This window comes from Poecilia mexicana, unplaced genomic scaffold, assembly GCF_051168715.1.
Source record: "Poecilia mexicana isolate PSO_F unplaced genomic scaffold, ASM5116871v1 scaffold_1, whole genome shotgun sequence".
Lineage (NCBI taxonomy): Eukaryota > Metazoa > Chordata > Actinopteri > Cyprinodontiformes > Poeciliidae > Poecilia > Poecilia mexicana.
Genome location: NW_028263370.1, coordinates 3259120 through 3282554, shown reverse-complemented (window position 1 = coordinate 3282554; position 23435 = coordinate 3259120). Strand labels below are relative to the sequence as shown.

General features: G+C 39.0%; 3 protein-coding genes and 1 long non-coding RNA gene across 4 annotated transcripts; 3 read left to right on the top strand and 1 right to left on the bottom strand.

The window, feature by feature from the left end:
* Window positions 1-152: 152 nt before the first annotated feature.
* LOC148161051 (uncharacterized) lies at window positions 153-2925 on the top strand. Its single transcript, XM_088007337.1, has 4 exons — window positions 153-354; window positions 435-582; window positions 666-1343; window positions 2918-2925. The coding sequence occupies exons 1-4, from the start codon at window positions 214-216 to the stop codon at window positions 2923-2925; spliced, it is 975 nt and encodes a 324-aa protein (XP_087863463.1). The 5' UTR covers window positions 153-213.
* Window positions 2926-3100: 175 nt separating this feature from the next.
* Window positions 3101-3621, top strand: LOC148161050 (uncharacterized). Its single transcript, XR_015763764.1, has 3 exons — window positions 3101-3193; window positions 3273-3389; window positions 3476-3621. It is a non-coding gene; the product is annotated as an uncharacterized LOC148161050 (long non-coding RNA).
* A 741-nt stretch (window positions 3622-4362) lies between these two features.
* Window positions 4363-6369, top strand: LOC148161049 (uncharacterized). Its single transcript, XM_088007008.1, has 5 exons — window positions 4363-4519; window positions 4939-5034; window positions 5625-5713; window positions 5802-5832; window positions 6072-6369. Exons 1-5 carry the CDS (start codon window positions 4394-4396, stop codon window positions 6342-6344), a joined length of 615 nt encoding a protein of 204 aa, XP_087863134.1. The 5' UTR covers window positions 4363-4393; the 3' UTR covers window positions 6345-6369.
* Window positions 6370-9509: 3140 nt separating this feature from the next.
* Window positions 9510-23333, bottom strand: nherf2 (NHERF family PDZ scaffold protein 2). The gene is made up of 6 exons (XM_014986654.2): window positions 21690-23333; window positions 19057-19374; window positions 12736-12921; window positions 11041-11194; window positions 10741-10961; window positions 9510-10653 (listed from the first exon to the last, which is right to left on the bottom strand). Exons 1-6 carry the CDS (start codon window positions 21894-21896, stop codon window positions 10486-10488), a joined length of 1254 nt encoding a protein of 417 aa, XP_014842140.1. The 5' UTR covers window positions 21897-23333; the 3' UTR covers window positions 9510-10485.
* Window positions 23334-23435: the final 102 nt, after the last annotated feature.

Sequence of the window (23435 nt, the reverse complement as noted above, 5' to 3'; positions counted from 1 at the left end):
ATCAATAATCGCAGATGCCCTCATTTCAGGTATTTATTTATTTGCTGTGTAGAACTGCAGTAAAGAGAAGTCATATTAATGAAAGACTATATTTTAAGTCAAGCCATGTTACCGAAGTTAAATAATTATGTCATGATTCATACTTTCATTAAAGGAACAACAGTTGCGAATCCATTCAGCACATCAACTCAACACTCGACTTTGGCACCCTGGATGGGACAGCACACCCGAGTTGGAAACGTTCTTCCAAAAACCGAAATGAAAAAGGCATTGAAAAAAAAACAGGACAACACCACACATACAACGAGAGAGATAAACGAAGACATAATTTTGGAACTCATCGAATCAAAAAAGGTGCATTATGTGTTTCACTTTCAGCACAGTACTCACAATTTTATGTTCTATTAATGAAAACGTATCTCTCAAATTGCCAGCATTCCAAGAAGGATCTTCAAGATGCTTGCCTTTCTCTGGGTGTGTCATCTGAGGGGACAATAGCAGAGCTCATTAATAGGCTCCAGGAACTGCTATGTTTTAAAGATGTCTATCCAAAACTTTTCCTGAAGATGCAGAAAGCTGGTGGTGAGTATTTGGTTTTTACTTTCCATTTTTGTTAGTATTGTGATGCACATTGTATTTATTACTTATTTTTTTTCTATTTGAAGGTGGTGTCCTTCACCTCTCATGTATGCATGGTGTCGTTTATTACGTCAACTTCCTGTTCTGGATGGAGTCTGCCAGAGATCATGCAGACGGTTTGTTGAGCTTTAAAAACCTCCCTACATGCTACATTTCAGATGTAGCTGGCCAGGTCGCAAGACACACCAACAACCGCACCAAACAGCTGTACTTCCAACCTCATGATGGCCGACTTTGTGCCCCAACGGTTGAAAACATCAAAAAAGCAGAGCAAAAGGAATTACAGATTAACATGGAGTGGGTCAAAAAATTGAGATGTCCTTTGCCAATGCATACAGACGACGGGATCAACCAATTTGCACGACAACATCCATTAACAGGGACATGTGAGAGATATTCTCTGTATGATAGATTTCATCAAAAAAATCAAAAAAGACCAGAGGAGAAGCTCAGAAGCCTGAATATTTGCCATGATCTTAGGAAAGAAGTTAACTCATCTGTCGCTGAACAGTTCAACCGAGAACTTGCTTCTGTAAGGTATTCACTGTGCCAAATGAATGAACATCATTTCAAGCAGACTGTGAGGGTCTTAATTGATCTGCACAATGACAAGCTCAACAGAAACTTTCAAAAAGACATGGAGGCAATGTGCAATGCCCAGCTGGACGTTGGACTTAACGGGATGCTGGGACTAAAGTCTTCTGGTAAGAAAGATGAGTATACTAATGGCAGTGATAATAAAGTAGAAATTTTTTCAGTAGCAGGGACGTTGAATTATGTCAATGACTATAAACATGAAACATAAGTGTGATGTATTTGAGTAGGCACCAATTGATTCAATATTTTCTGCTTTAATACTTTCATTGTATTTCTGTTTTGCTTTGGTTTCAATGCCTTTTATTTGCATGTTGACTTTGTATTTCAGGCATTGTCATGTAAAGACAACATATCTTTGATTTCCTTAAGGTTTCCCTAACACAGAAAGATTGTTCCCATCTTTAATTTTTTTCCTATACCCCTATTTCTCTCTTCCTGCCCTGTAACTCAACATCTTTCAATTCTCAACATAGCTGCTAAATCAGAGTCTTTGTCACTTCAATATCGGCTTCTTACTTTAAACACAAAAAGTCAGTGACTGCTGTTTGCATATCTTTAAGCACAGTATCTGACTACTGGATATTTTCCATAAATTGTACAAATGATAAAGACTTGACAAATAGAAGTACAGTGTTATGAATATTTAATTTTTTCCATTTGTCTTTATAGATGTGATGAAAACCTTAGCTCCTGAGCAGAAACTAAACATCAAGGCTGACAGCAATGTAATGTCCTCCTTTGTGGCACAGCAATACATTCTTGATGATAACAGCAAGGTAATGACAAAGCTATATATTTATTCTGTTGTTTTTTTAAAATAATGATTATTTTATTCATAACACATGCGGAAAGGTGAAACTGAAGACTTTGCTGTCTGGGCGACGGGATGAAAATGAAGTCCTAGCACTTGCCAGGAGACGATTTCCCGTGTCAATCAAAGACATTACCAGTGTGTGCACCTCAGATTTATTAGAAGAATCTTCATTGGTTATGCCATGGTTGACAGATGATGTAAGTATTGTTTACATGTTTTTGTTTAATTAACTATTCCTGTGTCTACATTGCTCTTACAGAGCTATTGCTATTATTATATCTCTTAATTGTAGGCTGTCAACTACCGAGTAGCACAACTGGCGGCCCAAGACAATACGGTGAATTTAAAAGTCATTTCGTAAATGAAAAAATAAGTTGGCATTGTTAAAGATATGTGCTATAATTTTGCAGTGTACTTCCCTGGGTACATATGACTTCATTTTATGGCACCGTGAGTGGACCAAAGATGGAACTGTCCGAGATCAGATTGTGAAGCAGATACCAGTAAGTACTACTTTATTAAAATACAATTAATGAAATAATAAAAATGTATTAATTATTAAATCTATTAATTTATTCAATTGACAGTATTTTATGTAAATGACTTTTCTTTTTTGTTACCTTAAAGCAATGTGGAAAAATATACCTTCCGAGGATTGTGGGTCATTCTTCTCCTGAGACTGGGAATCATTTCATTCTCTGGGTGAGCTATCACAAAGTGTTTTAGGTAGTTTTCACAACTTTATACATACAAAGAGTATTTAAACAAAGCAAAACAAAAACTTTAAAAAGTGGAAGTATTAAGATAATTTTGCAGAAATTATCTAAAATTTTGAAATTTATGAATGAAAACATGCTTGTCCTGTAGGTCTTTGACTTCAGCTGCAAAGAGATCCGGATATATGACTCCCTATCACTTTACAAAAACATAAGTGATGACGACATGGCTTTACTCAGGTACAGGACGACTGATGCACAAAACTTATTTGTACATTCATGAGAAGATATTGGTTACCTAAAATGCTAGCTTTGTTTTTTCAGGAATGTCTTCAGATCTTCTGGTGGTCTTCAAGGTTGGACAGTAACATTTCCTCCACAGTGGAAGCAACAGGATTCTATCAATTGTGGAGTTTTTGTGTGTTCAGTGAGTTGCATTGCTTATGCAATACTTCCATAACAATTTTCTTTTTGTGGTTTAAATAAATGTTTTTTGTTGTTGTTAGGCTGTTGAAAATGAAGTTCAACGTCACAAGGTCAGTGCAGAGCCTCTGACACTTAGTCAATGCCGGACTCTTCGTCTACATCATGCCAGTGAAATGTTGAAAAATGTTGATCCAAAGGTGAGGTTTTTTTTTCAGCCATTGCACTGTAATCCACATTACTTCAAGAAATAAGTTGTGAAGCAACATTTGTCTTTGCCAAATAGGATTTCCCACCAACTTTAAAAGAAGCCATTGTAATGGAAAAAAAGGAAAGTAAACTTCAAGAAACAGAGCAGAGAGACACGGATTCAAGTATGCATTGTTTGGCCTGGAAGATCAGGACATGTTTGTTTCAGCGAGCAACAGGGAAAACATCGTATGTGTTGCACGAATTCAGTCTTACAGTACATTCAACTCTGCAAAATGTGAAGTGTTGTGATTAGGAAATGATATATTTAAGTTATTTTTAAAAATCTTAATTTAATATGTACTTTTGCTATGTTTTTATTTCTTCTCAGACTTTTCCACGGACACATTAAGAAGTACCGTTGGGTACAATGCACAACCTGTAAAAACTGGTTGCATTTTCAGTGTGCTGGTTTGCCAGAAGACTGGAATGAGGGGGACTTCTTTTGTGGATGCAGTGCAAACCCTGATATGTAAGAATTACTTATCTCATGTAAAAACAGTGGTTGTAATTGAATCAAACTTCTCTTAATTTTGAATTATAGCTTGAAGGACTGAATGTGTTATGATGCACTTTATATTTAACCAGCTTAAGCAATTTAACAGTGCAGACCATGCAATTTTCTAAAATGAAAGCTAAATTACTAACTTTATGTTAAAATTGATTTCATAAAATTAAAGGATTACATGAATATCAAGGACTTAAGCTTAGGTTTGAAGAATAATGGAATTGATAAGAAAAATCCATACATTTACTTCTGGGTTGTATCATCACCTGCAAAGTTATGCTAATATTGATTTCTCTTAAACAGTGACAAGATTCTGCAGTCTACTACAGCTGAAGACATTCTTACAGATTCAGAGATCAAGGTATTATCTTGCATTATGTAAAGGATATTTAACTTTTAACTAATTAAATAAAAATTTTTTTTCTTACATATGAAATTTTGCAGGTTATGGAAAAGAAATTGCAGACCGGGGATATTCTGTCAAACAGGATGTATATGTGGAAACACAAAGGATTTGATCTACTCCTCCGCAAATTCTACAGTGACCATGACACCATATTTAATGATGTGATGGTATGTATTAGCTGGTTTAGGCAATATAATCCAAAAAATTCTATCAATATAAAAATCAATGGCTTACCTTTACCATTTTACAGTATTAGTAAAGTAATGACAGAATACTCAAAGGAAAAGTGGATATCAAGCTGTGCAATTTCAAAGTCTGTACAGTTTGACATTACACAGATTTCTCTTCATACTCATACTTTATTTTTTTTTTAACTTTGAACAATATTTTGGTTAAAAAAAGAAGAAATCTAAAATTATATATGAAAATACAATACAAAGTAATGACTTACTTTGATATCTATCACTGAAAGTCAATTGTTACGTGTAGGCTGTATACAAAATTGTAAAATACCAAATCTGGAGTGTGTTCTTACAATAAACATAAAACTAACAGACTGATCTAACAGCATCCCTTCTTGTTACAGACAGACATCCTCATCATGCGACTTGAAGACATCTTTTGCGTTCCTGGCAATGAAACTGCTGACCAACACATGATCACAGAAGTGATTCTGCCAGAGGTTAGCTAAAAAAGGATGTGAACACATCATTAAAGTCATGTGTTTAAAATAAATGTATTACTTATCTACTTAGCAAAAATTTATGAAGTTGGTCTTGAATGTAAATCACAATTTCTACTATTGTTGATTTAAACACAGCATAATACAGTACTCATTGTCTTTTATATTAGTTTTGGTGTGTTTTCACACTTTATAGTCCAGTAGATTCCATTCGATTTTTGACCAATATTGCAACATTTCTTACATTTTCAAAAATGTACTTCCTGTTCACAATCCACTGTGTCAAACCACCCAAACTAACTGAACAACCTGTTCACCCATCGCCAGTGGGGACGCAGCACCAACAACTACTCGAATCAGTACTTCGATTATGAACAACTGAGTCAGAATCAAACAGAATCTGAATCAGTTCAGATTCATTTACGATTTTTATATCTATGATTCTTGTATAAATACCAGCATTATACATACTTGGATTTATAATACATGTATTATAAATAAAATTATTTCTAATTTTAAATTAACTTGACCAGATAATAAAATGAAATTAGTAATTTTACAATAACTGTTCTGAAAATTTATTTTTCTAGGTTGTGATCCAGTGGCTGCAAAAGACCATGAGTCTTTGCCGGTACCAAGCAGAGGTTGTTCTTCAGAAAACGGTCCGGAAAGATTCAGGGTAAAGAACATTTATGTGTAGATATAGTAGACCAAGGGTATGAAAGAATTCATTACCTACTCATTTCTTATTTATTATTTTTTTCTAGAGATAAAGTGAAAGACAAAACACCAGAAAAGGTAAAAAATTCAACAGTCACTTGATATTAAAAACAAATGATTATGTTCAATAAGTATTTCAATGTATGTGGTTTTGAAAATGTGGCTAAATGACAAAAGCACACAATAATCTTTCAATTATTTAGCTTATATGAGGTAAAACTTAAAATATTTAAATCTAGGTTAAATGGCCAATATCTACTATTTAAAGGTAACGGTATAAAGATAATAATCACACAAATCTATATTATTTTGTGCAGGACAGTACAATCATGAGGGACAGCAAGACAGCAGCCCAATGGTGCCAGAATGAGAATTTTTTGGGACAGCTCACACTTCCTGCTGTTCTGGATTATGATGTTCAACAGACAGAGGAAGCTCTCCATGACCTCAAGAACTGGGATGGAGAAACTGATGAAAATTGTCCAGTGGAGCCATTCACTTTTGTGTTTGAAAAAAAAGAAGACCATGAGAAGTTCAGCTCAGAAATTTGTGACAAAAAAGGACTGAAGGTTTTTGCTAGATTTCAGTAAACATTTAAAATAAAAACATTGCAAAGATTTTTTTGGTTATTGTTTTCATTGCTGTAGCCTATTTACATATGACATAAAGGTAAGGAGGAAGACATAATAATTACCATAGCTTACAGACTCTGATTATTATTACTATTATCCAGTTGCAACATTTGGCTTCCTGTTGCACTATGTCAGCCACTGTTCTGCGATATAAACATGGGCAAGGGTTGAATGTCATTTTGATTAAGTAAAAAGTCCTATTAACTATCAGTGATGTGTGATTAACCAGATGTGTCTTTGAACATAGTGACAGGTTCCACTGTAATAGTGACACTTTATAGTATATTCAATTGGCCATCTTGATTGAATTAAACTCAGTCAAAAATATTCAAAGTGTTAAATGGATAAATATACAATTACCATTGAATTTTTTTTTATAAACACGCATTATAAGTAACACGTTTTCAAAAAACTGTCATTGCCATCCCCCAAAACATCGGAAACAGTTGTGACAGCTCTGAAACATCCTGGACATCTAACAGCAGCTCTAGTGGAGGCGAGACTCAGCTGTTACAAAGGTGCCGAAACCAATGGCATCCCTGATACCTGCTGTGTATTTGATTAATTCAAAGACGGAAGGAGTCGGCTGGATTATTCAGATGAACTTTAGTGAATAAATAGGATGAACGAATCATACATGATATAATAAACGTGTAGGAATTCAGCTAACATAAGTATTTATGCGAAAAAAAAATTATTAAATTCTGTCTTCTTCGTCTGTGTTTAAGTTCTTCTTCTACTAGTAATAAAGCATCATGGGATATGTAGTCCATTTGCCTAAGTCAGTAGCAACACTGAGAGCTAGACCCGAAAACAGTGACACTAATGGCAGGTGTCAGAGGAAGTGCCAGTAAGAGGTGCCGAGGTCAGCCGAAGTCAGCCGAAGTCACCCGAACACAGTGGCAACTCTGGCAGCTAGTCCCGAAAGCAGTGGCACTTGTGGCAGGTGTCAGCGGAAGTGCCAGTAAGAGGTGCCGAGGTCAGCCGAAGTCAGCCGAACGCAGTGGCACTTGTGGCAGGTGTCAGACCTGCCACCGGAAGTGCCAGTACGAGGTGCGGTGTCACGATTTGCGCTCGGCCCTGCTGCAAATTTCACCCATCCGACTGACAATGTGTTGAAATTAAAGATGGCTGAACAGTCATCTTTAATGGCTAATTATTCCAGACATTTTGCCCAATGCACCAGTACCACTGGAAGCCAAATAGCCCCAAAGCATGATGCGTCCACCACCTTGCTTTACAGTTGAAACAGCTTGGCCAAATCCTTGAAAATAAAACCTCTGGCTTATAAAAATATGCATATGATCTCAGTCCCATAGAAAAGTCATGGTCAGAGCTGCGAAGCACCCAACAAACCAGGCTCAGCTGCACCAGCTCTGCAAGGACAAAGTGAGTCTAACTTCCAGCGAAACATTGTGAGAAGCTTCTGGAAGAAGAGCGTGGCTCATGTCATGCTGTTTCAAGGCAGTGCAACAAAACACTCAAGAATTGTGTGTAAACCTTTGAGTTTGAATAAAAGACTTGAAAATTTCCTTTTGTTGTGTTGCCATTTATCGAATAATGTTGGTAATCCTAACTTATGTGAAACAGGAAAAGTTACTTCAGATTTAAATCGGATCAGATCGTAAGGAAAAACAAATGCGTAGACTGCCTCATTTGAAAGTGATGCTAACAATTTTGCTAAATTACCTGAGCCGATAAAATCTTTATCTACTCTGAAATCATCCGGTCTGTGAGTATGGGACCACACAAGTCGAATATGGACACAGTGTTACCAGAAGATCCTCTTGTTGTGTTTTTTTTACCCAGAAGCTCAGGGTGGAGTTTGGGTTGAGCCAGGTTAGGAAAGTCCCTGCATTCTTCCATTTCTGGGCTGCTACCACCATTTTGAAGCACTGCTGCAGACAGAGTAGTCTGTGGTGCAAATCTGTGAGAAAGGTTCATGTTTTGAAAGACAAATTAGGCTGCGTAAGGAAACAATCCAAACCAACCTGGGCCTTTTCGTAGTACTTCACCTCCTCAGCTTAGAGCCACGTCAGAATGGTCAGATTGTGTGTTCTTTGTTAAAATATAGACAAAGTTATTTCCTGTTTTTCAAAAACAAGCTATTTTGTTTTGAAGACTCATATTGCTTTTATGGCTTTAGACAAAAATTTGCTTTACTGGACTGAGGAGATAAAAAAAAACTCCACAGGGTTAGAAAAGTTGCTGACAACTTGACAGGAAGAAGATGTAGGAAATGACCAGAGATCAGAAATTGAACTCGGGTCGCCCCACATCCTTCATGTATAGCCCCTGATGTACCACACACACACACACACACACACACACACACACACACACACACACACACACACACACACACACACACACACACTTACATTTCTCCACAATTTAGATACTGATGGTTCTAACCGTCATGTTTTTCACATGTGGGAGGAAGCTGCAGCACCCAGACAGGCTTTATTTGCATATTTTCTGAACATTTAAGTCCAACGTTTGAGATTCAAAATGTAGATTTAACATTTGGGATTTAGATAAGAATTCAGCATTTAAATTTAACATTTGCATCGAAAATTTGTTTAAAATTGATTCAACATTTGTTTCTTTTATGTGACCATGCTTCATGTATTTTTATGGGTCATTCATCTTTTTAATTATCAGGTGTCTTTTTTTTTAAAGCGCTGTTCCTTTGTTTTCCCTGTAAAGCCATTTGAGTTAGCCTGAGTGTTAATGGTGCTATGCAAACAAACAAACAAAAAAAAGCAAAGTAAAAAACTTCCCTTGTTTCAGAAATGTTAAGTTTAGGTTTTACATTAATGTGACATTTGGATATGGCTCTATAGTTTAAATTCAACATGTGTACAAACATTTAATATTTGAAAATAACTATTTGGACATTTAAGTCACATTAAATATTTTGATTTGCCAAAATTATACGAGATGTCGATATTTCATATTTTAAAACAGCTTCCATCTCCAGTGTGACGAACATTTGCCATGTGTGAGGAAGGAAAATGAGCTGAAGTGCAAAAGTGTCGGCTAAATGTTTTACATCAAAACTGAACACTTGCTGCTTGATATTTAGGGAACTGCAGCCTTAAATAATCACTGCAATGCACACAGATTCTAAACGTTTATTCACACTGTTAAATGTTTAAGCCAAAGGAAGGTGGAGAAATGTTTTGAAAATAAAATGAAATGTGTAACAAAAAGCACTAATGTAACAGTATTACTATCCAAAACATGCTAACTAAATGTGATCAGTCGTTATTTATTTGCTAAACTAGACTAATCATTGGCTCTGGGTGCACATTTAAAGTTACACAGCATCTATTAAGAAAAAATGTCGAAATATGTTGGTAAGGAGAACCTACGATTTATGTCAAAGTTTCATCTAAACTGGCGCCGGACAATTTCTGCTATTAATACAACCATTATACGACAAACGTTGCATAATGTTGGGTGCTTACTTCCTGTTTTTGTTATGAAAGTCCTTCACATATCTTTACAACAGACATGCACAGCAACAGAAAAAATAAAATCAGCTGCTGACCGATTACGGAGGAAAACGCCAAGCTTGAAAAATTCTCGACACAGATCAGGTCCTATAGGAAAGTTTCCGTGGTGCAGATGCAACTTGTTTGAATATTCCTTTAGAAAAGTTTCTTCTGTTTGATGTCCTTGCAGTACAACTGTTGACATCCCAAGATCTGCTCCTTATCCTGCAAGACTTTCGTGCACTAAAGCAGTCTTTGCATCTACTCTTTGTTGAACAAGAAATATGCTTGTTTGAGTTTTAAAGCTTATAAGCAGATGAGTGATGAGTTGTAGTTTTTTTCTTCCCATACCAGCTTTAACTGGGCATCTCAAAGAGTCTCACTGAACAGTCAAATGTTTTTTGTTTTTTTTCTGTGCATGCACGGAAATGTGTTTAACTTTCGAGTTAACTGTACACATTGAGAATAATATTTGATATTACGGACTGAGTTCACACTAAACAGTAACTACCTTTTATTTATATTTCTGTCCACGCGTGTAGAAGCTGGAAGAGTTTGTTTTTGGTATAAATAGTGCAGATCCATCGAGACTTCTCCGTTCAAAAGTTGCTGAAGAGCTCCTGCTTCCTGCTCCAGTCCATAGGGGGCGCTCTCTTCTTGTTGCGGGTGGCGAGGACCTTCTGTCTCGCCTCAGCAGCAGTGGGGCTCAGGCGCAGGCCGTTCTCCGTGAAGGGGTCCGAGATGCGCCTGTCGTCATCTTCGGGAACCTGGAGTCCGTGCAGACAGACGGGTCATGATTCGCTCCGAACCGAGAGAACCGCGCTGTCTCGTCTCTCGCTTCGCTCTTCACTCACCTGGAAGCTCATGTCCGAGCTGCTGATCTCCGACTGGGTGGTGGAGCTCCTGGAGGAGTGAGACGCCGAGCTGCCGTTGGCTCGGGATTTCGGAGACCCGTTTGCGATGTCGGAGTCCGTCAGAGTGACGCTTATGACGGGCGCGTCTGATGCGGGGAGCTCGGTGGTCGGGGACGGGGTCGGCGGGGTGCTCTCTGCACGTCTTTCATCCACGTAGACCTCTGTGGAAGTGGAGGCAAGCACAGTTCAGCATCGTCTCAGTGGAGTTGCGTGTTAGAGAGCTGGAGGGTTTTGGTTGACCTTTAGTGTGGGCGGTGGTTGGGGTAATTCCCAGTCTGCGGAAGAGCTCATCCGTTTCCTGGTCGACCACCAGAAGGCTGACTTCATCCCCTCTGGATCTGATTAGCGCCACCACCTCCGAGTGCCGCAGACCCTTCGTGTTTACTCCATTTACCTGAGATACAGAAGAAAAAAAAGAGTCAAGTTTATTCCTATAGCACAATTCAGCAACAAGGTGGTTCAAAGTGCTTTAATAAAAACATGAAACAAGCAATAAATATTACATTTGTTCAAATGCCATAAAATCTTCAAACACTTACACATCAAACATGTTGGTCAATCTTCTAGTTCCAACTAATCAAAGACAACTCTAAACGGGTGGGCTTTAGACTTAATTTAAAGGGACTCAGCATATATGCAGTTTTTAAGAGTTTGTTCGAGATTTGTGGTGCATAGAAGCTGAATGCGGCTTCTCCATGTTTGGTTCTGGTTCTGGGCATGCAGAGCAGAACCAGAACCAGAAGACCTGAGAGGTTGATACAACGATGGCAGATTATTTTGGTGCCAAGTCATTCAGTGATTTATAAACTAACTACAAAGTATTTTAAAGTCTATTGTGACATAACAAAAGAACAAACAAGTACAAAATTAACTAAAGCATCCTATGAAACAAATAAAGTAAAACTAACTTTAACTTAGCACAAATAATAAGTGAATATTTAAGTGACAAAATTAACTAATTAAGATCAACTTGAAACAACAAAGTCTGCCCCCCTTCAGTCTTTCAGAAAAACAAATGGTTTGTTCCAGTTTTCCTCCTCCAGCTGGTTTGTATCAGCTGGAGGATTGATTTTATTTTTTTAGGCAGACCTGTGAAGACGCTGTTCTAGTTAATCGATGCGACTAAAGACAAACGCATTTCGGTCTTGGGGGAACGTTAGTTCTTTAATCCTGGAAATGTTCTTCAGGTGTAAGAAGGCTGACTTTGTTATTGTCTTTATGAATTGTCTCTGAAGCTTCAGGCCTGAGTCGGTGCAGTCAGATAAGGTTCTGTCGGAAAGAGGAAGGCATCACCAGTGGTGAAACGCGAGAGGCGCGGTGCAGCGCTGCGCTGATGGTGTCTGTGATTTGAGAGGAAGCTGCTTTGCATGAAGTCCTTTCCTGCGTCAGCAGCACTCTCCATTTCTGCGTCATTAACCGAGCACTTGATGCAGATGAGAATGAAAACAAAGTCTCAACTGTGTAACGCCATGAATCTGCAAAGCTGCTCCATACAAACTGGCATACGGGACTCTTCAAACCTATTAGCTGCAGTTTTTTCCAGGATTTTCGGCATGGTGGCTGGTTTGGTTGGGGTTGGGTTCATGCAAGAATCTCCACTGAGCACAACATCCACATTATCTTAACAGCATGTGTTTCCCATTTCTTGAAGAGTGGCCAAAAGGAACTCTTCAAGAAATGGGGAAATTATATTTAGCTCCGATTTTCAGTGTAAGAGAATAGAAATTCAGTTAAGGCCTTTCACCCATCGTTGCCAGACGTATCAATCAGGTTGGAGAGCTCTGTGGATATCTATCCAACAAAGGGAAATGTTTAAAAGAAATGCCACAAAGCTAAACATCATGCAACCCTTGGTTATTTATAAGGCTAAAAAAATATATTTTCCCCCCAATAAAGCACTTTTAAACCCTCCTTTTGAACATCTTTTAGCTGTACCTCCACTATCCTGTCTCCAGTTCGGAGGCCAGCTCTGTCTGCAGGCGAGTTGGGGTCGACAGAGCGGACGAACTGGCCGCCTTTCTTCTTGTCGCTCTGCAGGTTGAAGCAGTAGCCGTTCTCCCCCTTCACCAGGCGGCACAGACGAGGGAGGAGCTCCACCGTCGGCTCAGGGGACGGCTCCACCTGCAGCGGACAGAACATCTTTGATGCTTAATGTCAGCAAATCACTTTGGTCTGAACTTTTACGCATCTTTTTCTATCCGCAGTAAAACATGAAGCTACAACTTATTTATACTAGCAGAAATCTTGGATTATTTGTTGTTTGTTTTTATTTTTAAAAAAAAACAACAACATCTGGACTGGTTTAAATGTTTAAATTTAAAACCTGTTTCCCTTCAGTTTTCATTACAGTCTGATAGATGTGTTGGATCATGTCGTTGAAAGGCAAAAGTTAAAGTTATTGTGAGTCAAAGTGAAAAATTTGTTATTATTGCGATTGAATAACTTATTTTTTTATTAATTTTATCTCATTTTGATTTAATATTGTTGATGTTCTGGTTTACAGTTCCACACAAAAGTATTGACACCCGAAGAACTTCTCCACATTTTGTCACGATAACCACAAACTTTATTTTATAGGGATTTTAGTTGACAGACCAACACAATATAGTGGATAATTGTCCATTTTATTTATTTATTTTGTAAAAAATGCCTGCCATATGTTTAGAAAATACCTTGTTTTGTTTATCATATTATATCAGAGTCTCTCCATGACCATTCCTTGAATCTAGGCTCAACTTCTGCTTTGAAAATAGTGGATAATTGCTACTGAAATGTTATATGATTTTCAGGTAAAAATATTGAACAGATAAAGAATATAAAGTAAAGTTGGAGTACATCCCTGTCAGCTTTATTGGAATCAAAACGATTTATATTTTTTAACCTGTTCTTCATTATAAAAAAGCTCAAACTAAGTCAGGTTGAGTGAAGATCATCTCTCAATATACATCTTCAGATCTTGCTCAGGATTCTCAATTGGATTTATGCTCAGACTTTGACTGGACCACTATAACAAGCGAATATGCTCTGATTTCAACCACTCCACTGTGGTTCTGCCTGCTTGTTTGTGTCTTCTGAAGGTTTTCTTCCAGAGTTTTCCTGCATTTAGCTACGTCTACATTCCCATCTACTCTGACCAGTTTTCTTGAAGACAAGCATGCTGGTGCCGTTGCAATGTTTCGCAGTGGGTGTGATGTCTTCAGATGTGCAGCGTTAGTTATTCTGCTATAAATGGCGTTTTGCTTGTAGGCCAAATTTTTCAAAGAATTTTAAAGCAAGGATGGTTCCTTGCATCAGTTCAGGAGGACAGATTATAAATACCTGTTAGTCTCTTCAGATACTTGATTTGCAAAACTAAAGTAATAGATTGCGGTTTGTGACGATAAAGTGATGAAACGTGAAAACCTTTCGAGTAGCTTTGCATGACACCGTGCGCTATTGTGGGTCGTTTGCTGCCAGGATGACCTGGTGGTCACAAAGCTGACCGAAGTCGACTAAGTGGATCTGTCTGAGCCATTCCAGCTGATCCCGAGCCTTGTGTCCAGCAACAAGAGCTGTCACTCTGCGTGACACCGACTTGGACACCGACATCCGCAACGAGCCTCATGCTGGGTGTGTGTGTGTGTGTGTGTGTGTGTGTGTGTGTGCGTGTGAGCCCTACATGCTGCAGGGCTCACACACAGGCAGGGGCGCTTAGCGACCGTCTGGTGATGCAGCTGAGGATCTGCCTTCACGGTGAGCTGACCTGAAGGCTGGCGGCCCTATTTCCACCGTCAACAGCAGAAAGAATGGAGGGAGTCTTTGTTGTGTGTGCATCTGTAAATACTATCAATGAAGCGCACTGACCTGTTTCGCACTTGTGTTGTAGAGCTGCAGTTACGAAACAAAGGCTGGAGGTGACCAAACACTGACATGAATGCTTGGTTTCAGTGACCTGTTCGTTGCGCTGACCTGTGAAGTCGTTTCATCTTAACAATAAACTCGAGCCGCACGCATTGCTCAGCCGTAATGAGCCAATACTTTTCTTTGTTTTAAAAGAAAGAGAGAAAAAAACGATTTTTAATACATTATGTTGTCATAATAATCCCTTCAGTTATTGCTAATCATGGCACAAAGTCATTTATAACTGCGTTTGCAGGGCCCTCTTAAGGTATACACACATTACATCCACAACATAAGTTTATCTTTAGCCAACAGCGCTTAAAAAAAAAAAAAAATCAGCTGCAGCTGATCCAGAACGATGCTGCTCAGATTCTCACTAAAACCAGGAACACGGAGCGCATCACGGCAAAGTCCTTCCACTGGCCTCCTGTAGCTCAGAGGAGAGTCCATAAAATACTGTTAGTTTATAAATCACTGAACGGCTTAGCAACGAAATACATTAAAGATCTCCTGATGTTGCATCAACCTTCCAGACCCCTCAGGTCTTCTGGTTTAAATTTATCCTGCATCCCCAGAACCAGAACCAAACAAGGAGAAGCAGCATTCAGCTTCTATGCTGCACAAATCTAGAATAAACTTCCAGAAAACTGCACAGCTGCCAAAACACTGAGTTCCTTTAACCAAGGTTTGAAACACACCTGTTTAGAGCTGTCTTTGATTAGCAGTGCGGATAAGGAGCATTGATTACTATATTTGTGATGCAATTGCTTCATGATTCTGATGACGGTATTTGACAAAAAAAAAAAATCATACTTTACCGCTTGTTTCATAATTGGCTCCTGTGCACTTTGCCTTGTTGCTGAAATGTGCTACACAAATAAACTCTGCTTAGCTTGATTTTATACTAGAATGAATAAGGTACAGACCCCTTTACTCTGACACACCAAAAATAAAGAAAAGTCCGTCTGCATGTAATATAATCTCAGGAAACATTCTCAGGTTTGAACATCTCACAGATCATTGTTCAATCCATGATTTAAAACTAAGACAGAACAAACTCATATGTTTTATCGAGTGGAAAATGTAAAAAAAAAAGAAGCATGGATTGAATAAAAAAGTTTGAAAAATGTTGTATTTCTTTTTCCATTACTTATATTTGTAATGGAGTTACTGAACCGAGCCACATGGAAAACTTCTCAAAGTGAGCTTTTACTAAAATGTATACATAAAATAAATAACTCAGTTCTACATAATCTGTGACCAAAACAACTAAGAGATATCAAATGTAAAGTTGCAACACGAACAATTACTAAAAACGTCGAGGGACACGCACATGTAGTAGAGGCAGTAGATGACCTGACTGAGTGAGATTCATGAGAATGCATGTATGTGTGTGTGCGTGTGTGTGTGAGAGAGTCAGCAGTCTGAGGTTTCGTTCATCTGCTGCCATCATAACATCACGCAGCCGTATTTACATGTTCAGAGAGGTGACTGTCAGTCACAGGGCAGTGAAAGTGTGTGTCCTTTGTGAACTGGTGGCGTTCGTCTGGGATCCATTTGCCATTTTGGGTGACAAAATGAGACTCCATCAGCGCCTTCTTTTCAGATTACTGACTAAATACGAAGCACTTAACCCTTGTATGTAGAAATGGGGTCCAACTCATTTCTACATACAAATGATACAATGATACATTTCTTCTACAAATGATACAAGTTAAGCTTGTATCATTTGCCACAGTCCTCTACGTTTGCCTCAGTCCTCGCATGCACAAGGGTTAAGGCAGGTGTTGATGGTTACATAACTGGTTCTGGTTGATCCCATGATGTTTTACCTCATTTTCCAAGCAATCGTTTAACCAAAATGGAGACGGACAGCTGTGATGCAGGGTGAGCGAACAGCCTTTATTTACACTGCTTTCAGCTAAACACATGGCCAGTTTGACGTGAGCCGCTAGCCTCGCATATCTGGGCCCGGTTTGTTTGGAGTCAAAACAACGAGCCCGGTCCGTGAGAGTCAGTTCCCAGTCGTTCTGGCTTTCAGACGTCACGCTGAGGTCTGCAGGGCACTTGTGGAAATGCGTGTACCACACGCTGAATTTTAGGAATCTGAATGTGATCGTTTGCCGATTTTTTTCAAAGCAAGTGGCGCTAATTCAGCGGTTTCCAGCGACTGCGGCTCGTCTTATTGCGCGTGTGGTCAGCAGTTCTGCAGCCACAAGTCAGATGTCTTCATGTTTAATAGATCGACGTGGGTTTGCTGAATTTGATTGCTATCTCCTATTTTTCCCCCAGACCACACCCAAATGTTGCTCTAGTCTAGACTCACCTGGACTCAAACTGTTTAAATACATTGTAACAGGTGTGAAAGCAGAAAACTGACAACAAGAATTTTCTGCAAAAGTGATGAAATAACTCTGGGGAAAAAAAAAAAAGAGATCACTTAAAAATGATCAGTTTCTCTGATTTTACTCTTTGTACATAAATGTTTGAGTAAAATGAACATTGTCCTTTTATTCTATGAACTATTGACATGTCTGAAATTCCAAGGAAAACTTTAGTATTCATTTAAAGAAAATGAGAAATGGTCAAAATAATGGAAACGATGCAGCGATTTCAGACCTAAAATAATGCAGAGAAAACAAGTTCATAATAATTTAGAAACAACACTAATGTTGTAACTCAAGAGTTCAGAAATCAGTATTTGGTGGGATAAAGATGAGGTTTTCAATGCACAGTGAGCTCTTCCTTTTTTCCAGAGATGTATTTTAAACTCCTAAATATCATGGTTTTCTTTTTCTTGCAAGTAAAAGTCTGAAAAGTGTGCGTGCATTTGTATCTGCTCATCTCTATTCTGATATCACTAAATAAAACAACCAAATCCTCTAAGAAGCCAGCTAATTTATTAATTTCATCCAATTGCATAAAACATTATTTGTTCCCACGAGGCAATTTAAGGGCACTGTGCAGCAGAACAAACATTGACACATTAAAAACACACACACATATATATGTATATGTATATACATATATATATATATATATAAAGACAAAGGGTCGTCATGTAAAAAAGTCACTCTTTACATTAACATTAAGTTCACCTCTGTGTAATTTAATCTCAGTACAAATTCAGCTCACATGTAAAAGTCTCATTAGGAGAGGACAAAATTAGGAGGAGGTATTTTTTGTTGCTTAGGAAAAGCTGAAAAAACCACAATGCAACAAAGTTTTTTTCCTCTAAGCAATCCCAATATTCCTTTGTAGATCACATATACAGCTGTGGAAAAGTTTAAATAACGATTAGATTAAACAAAACCCAATCATATCATCTGAGTTGTGGAGGAGCTGCACAGATTCACGGCTCATGTGGGAGAATCTTTTGCACTCTGAGTCTCATCTGTGTGGTGAAGTGTAGAGAATAAAAGCTTTTTTTTTTTAAAAAAAAAAAACTTAAGTTCTAGAAACTGCAGGTTGCCTTTTCTCAAAGGCCATGTAAATGAACTTGTAGTAAAAGAAGAAACAGACCGAAACAGAACATTCTAACTTAGATGCAAAGTGTGATGTGTGCTGGAAAAAAAAAATACTGGATGATATGGAGTGGCGGCAGATTCTGCTGAGGAAATGTTTGTTTGTTTTTATTAACGTGGGAAAGAGGAGAGCAGGAGAATAACTTTTTTTGAATTAAGAAAATAAACATTTTATTGCCTAAAATGCAACACCACTGCATTCCTTTAATAAATTTAAACCAAGTGAAGCTAAAGCTAAAGCACCTGAGAAGTTTGGCCTAAAACATATTTACAGATAAAAGTGATTTTATCTTAAATGCAAAAAATATTTCACAGTTCTGGGCTTAATTACAGCTCTGAATACGTTTTTTCTTCAATAAAAGGGTTTTTTTTTTAGTCTGAATACTCTAGTCAACGATTAATTGGTTAATTGACAATTATTTCAATAATCAATTAATCACAATTAATCATAAGCCCTAGCTGAGACCAGCATGGAGCTTACCAACAAATGCAAACTCACAGCCAAACCTACAGTGGAATGTTTTAGTTCAAAGTATATTCCTGTGTTAGAATGGTCCAGTCAAAGTACAGAGTTCACAGCCTGTGACTGACTCATGTTGAGCTGTTTTACCAAACAGGAGAAAACCAAATGTGATGCTTGTGGTTTTAAATCATGGAGCTGTCCTCTCCGTCTTCACAACTGTACTTTGTGTTGGTTTGTCGCATGAAATCACAATAAAATACATTTAAAATTGAGGTTGTAACAGGACATAATGTGACAGGATGTTCATTTGTTTCAACATTTTTTTTTTTTACAATTATTTTATTTCCCCTCCATCTTTCACTGATCCACGTTCTTGATGCCAGTGCTTACCTCGGTGTCCGGCGCTGAACTCGACGTCGTCGAGGCTCTCGTTTCTTTGTTTTCAGAGGACACCTGAGTGGGTGAGTCCCCAGAAGGAACATGGAAGAAGTATCTGAAGTTGGATTTGAGAAACAGCGGGGAGCCCTCTCTCGGTACGGGTGACGCTGAGGGCGTGGGCACGGGAGACGGGCGTGGGGAGAGGTTTCCCATTTCAACGGCCTGGTCCTCTGTGCAGGCCAGGCCCTGTCTGCGCAGGTAGTCGTCCGTTTCTCTGTCTACCACCAGCAGCCTGGTGCGGTGGGGCGTCTCGCAGATGCGGTTCACCACCTGCAGAGAGGAGAAACAAAGACGCAACATAAAGATTGACTGGATTGACACAGAAACGTTGTCACACCCGTCACGGTCATGGAGGAGACTGACAGTCGTCAAGCAGACAGTTTGCAAAGTTATTTTGGTGTTTGGAGGAGATTCACAATGTGAAGTGTATGAATGAAGCTTAAGGAGTCACAACACAGACGTATCAAGGACTGCAGCTGCCACGGCCACTCCTGAACCAGAGGCAGCTTCAGACGCATCCTGACTCGACCCGAAACTGGTCCAGAGTCGTCTTCTTAAACAAAAGTAAATGTTCTATTTAATTTGGAAACCAAGGTCCCAGAGTCTGGAGGAAGAGTGGAGACTGAGGCCCAGAATCCGCTTTGCTTGAAGTCCAGAGTGAAGCTTCCACAGTCAGTGATGACTATGGAAATGTCTTCTTACTGGTTCTGGTCCACTGGTGTTTTCTGAGGTCCTCTGTCCATCTACCAGGACATTATTTAGAGCACTTCATGCTTCATTCAGATGATGAGCTTTAGGGAGATGTCGAATTTATTTTCCAGCAGGATTTGGCAGCTGCCCACACTACCAAAAACAGGAAGACTGGACAAGCGAGATCCAGAAATGCAGCTGAGCCGAAGGTCAGAAATGAACCTTGGCCTGATCCCCTCCATGCTGCATTGATGCACCTGAGAAGCAACGGCAGAGCCAACCCAGATTTTTAAAATATTTTCCTAAAGGTCTCAGGAACCATTCGGGTGCTTTGTGTTTTTTAACTTTGCTCAACGGAGGTTTTGCCATGGATTCTCTTTTCCATATCTTTTTCCTATGTTGAATCATGAGAATGGACCTTAACAAGGGTAGCTGAAGCCTGGGTCCTTCTGGGACCTCCTGGGTGAGTTATTGATGTGCTTTTGGAGAAACGATGGTCTGCCGAGCCTCCGGAAAGGCGCTCGACAGAAACATGTTTTCTCCTTTTGTGGTTAGAGGTTTTCACTGTGACTCAAAGGAGCCTCAAAATCAAACAAATGGCTTTATAACTTTTTCCAGATTGATTTATGTCCCGGGTCTGTTTCTCATCTGTTGGTGATTTTGTTTATATCAACGCACGGTCTGTTTTTATTTTATTTAATTTTTTTTTTTTTTAGATCTTTTAGTCTACTTCATGTTGTCGGGTTCTATTTAAGTCACCACTTGAATCTAGTAATCTAAGCCTGGTTGTGGGAAGGGATATTAATCCAAAGTAGATGGTTAATTACCGCTAAAGTAATACGAAGACAAGCATTTTTTCACCCATATGTGGGTAGAGGACCCAAAAATTGCACTCAGCTTGGAATAGCATTACTTCTACATATTTTTTACTTGAGTAAAAAACAACAACAACCCGCCATCCAAGAAATTACTCAAGAGTAAAAATGTATTTGAGTAAAAAGTCTACAAGAACTGAGTACTTGATCAAATCATCAACCACTTACTATTTAAAAATTACCCCATCAAACAGCCCAAATATGTAATGTTATGTGGAAATTTTGGTATTTTAAAGATCAAAATGAAAATAATTCATATAAATTACAAAGTAATTTATATGAATTTTATACGTAATTACAAAGTAACAAAATTAGGCAAAAGAACTATCCCCCTCAGATCAATTTCTTTCCATAACTTATGAAACTTTAACAAAAATCCCCCCAGAAATCCAGTACATCATAATTAAAAAGTTATTATGATGTACTGGATCACATCATATGGAGTTCCCATCACTCCATAGGACCAAAGTTGGTCAGGATAGTTTCTTTGTCTTCATAATAAAATCAGTTTTTTAAAACTGGCTCAATGGTATTTTTTGGGTTATTTTTTTGTCTGAAAATTTATTTGAACATCTAAAACATTTTTTCAAAAGCATAAACTGAGAAAATTTGAATTAGGAGATTTTATTCATAGTAACGCTATACATGAGTTTTACTTTTTGAATTGAATTGTCTTTTTTTTCTTCTTCTTCTTTCAGTTTCAGCATTTTGTCAATCTGTTTTGCGTCAAGTGAAATTTTAGGCTGCTGCAGAGTCCGCGCATGTTTCGGGCCTGGAGCTGATTTAAAATAATTAATACGGCATTTGGCTCTCTCGGCGCCTGCAGGCACATAACGCTTTTGTGTCACGACAAAGACGAGCTGTGATTTCCATTCCACAGGCTCACACTGACCCATTTAGGGCCGCCCTCGTCTTCGGGCAAGAAAGAAAAAGTTGTCCGACAGGTACACAGCGCATTGTTCCTCTCCTGGCTCATCTTTACGTAACAAAATGTCACGCAGTGTGCAGTTAGTCACTCGCCTGATGATGACTTTCTTTTTCCACATTCTCCCCGTTCACCTCCACCAGTCGGTCCCCCGGCCGGAGCCCGGCCAGGTCAGCAGGGGAGCCAGGCTCCACTGTGCGGATGAACTGTCCGCCTTTCTTCTTCTCTCCGTGCAGGTGGAAGCCATATCCGCGCTGTCCTTTGATCAGAAAGCAAAGCCTGGGTCTCAGCTCGTTCTCCATCCCGGTGTGTGAAGGTGAAAAAGAAAAAAGAAAAAACAAAAAAACAACTCAAAGTGCGTCCCAGGAATAAACAGGTAGATCTACTACAAGACCTTTGGGAAGTTTCTGGCTCCTAATCCAACGCGCCTCCACTCGCTCTAGAGACAAAAAGCTCATCGTCCTTATTTGGCATCGTACGAATCCCGTAATAATCCACAAAAACCTGAAGAGTGCAAATAAAAAAAAAAATGGCAAACGCCTCCCACCCCGCACCCCCCTCAAAAAAATCAATCTGGGGATTAATCCATTTTTAGGGCGCAAACGCGAGCGCGCAAAGTGGTGCGTAAAATAGAGCTAAAGGGGAAACATGGACACGTTAAGTCCCGTCCATCAGTATAATCCAAGAGATCAGAGATTAGAAAGCCGGTCCACGCACGTAACACTTAATTCTCCTCGCCAGCGGGGGCGTGTGTGTCCTCCTGAGCGACCCGGCGAGAGTGGAGAGGCGTCAGGAACACACGCCACTATCCCCCCCGCAGCGCACACCTGGAGACGCAGCCCCGCCGCGCTGCAGGCTGGTAGGACAGCAGCTACTGTAAATATAAGGGCGGGGACACTTATTGTTGCCCCCACGCCCACCTCGGAGCGGACAAACGTCGCCCTGAGCGGTGCGGCTGAAACCCGACAGGCTGTGACCTGAGAAATCAAATCTTCCCCATCAGTCCTCTGGCTCCGTATCTCTGCTGCAGATCACCAGAAGAGCGATTGCGTGAAAGCGGGGTGTGATGCACGTGAAACAAAAAGCTTTTCCGTGCGATTGTCCGTGCGTGTGTGCACGGAGTTCATCATATATCACTGAGAACGTCTCTCCTTCCTTGATTTGACTCAGATGCAGGGAAGATGAGAAGTTTGCATTTTTGCAAATGAGTAAAAAAAAAAAAAAAAAAAAACTTCCTAGACCTATTTTGAGTTTGTTCAACCCTGTTGGGTCATATTCCCACACAAGAACAAGAGAGGAGTGTCTTTAAACCTTAAAGTTGTAGAAAATTAAAAGTGATGCTCGATTTTCACTGAAGTTTTCTTTTATAATTGCTTTGAGAAAATAGTGAAAAATGCAGAATTTCTAATCTTGTATTAAAAAACCCAAAGAGGAAAGCTAAAGTTTTGTTTGCTATTGTGTCTCCTGCCGCTTTACATGTTAAAGCTTCAGTGTGTAACTTAAAAAAATAAAATAAAAAATAACAATCAGTCATTTCAAGTCTATCACTGTGCAAACACAGACAATTTGTAATTTTGGTGCATAAAACTGCAAAATTACAACCCCCCCTCCTCCCCAAAAAATATTTTGCTTAACATGAACATATAAAGTGCATGGTAATGTATTTTAATATGTTGTGCATGACTATATCTCTGAGTGCATAGTGTCCAAAACAATGAGGAAGATACAAAAAGTTTATGGTGAAATTTCCAGTTAAATTAAAACTGATTTTCAGTTTTTCTATTACAACTTAAAGTATAAAACTTTAAGAACAACAACAAAAAAAGATTCAAACACGGCAC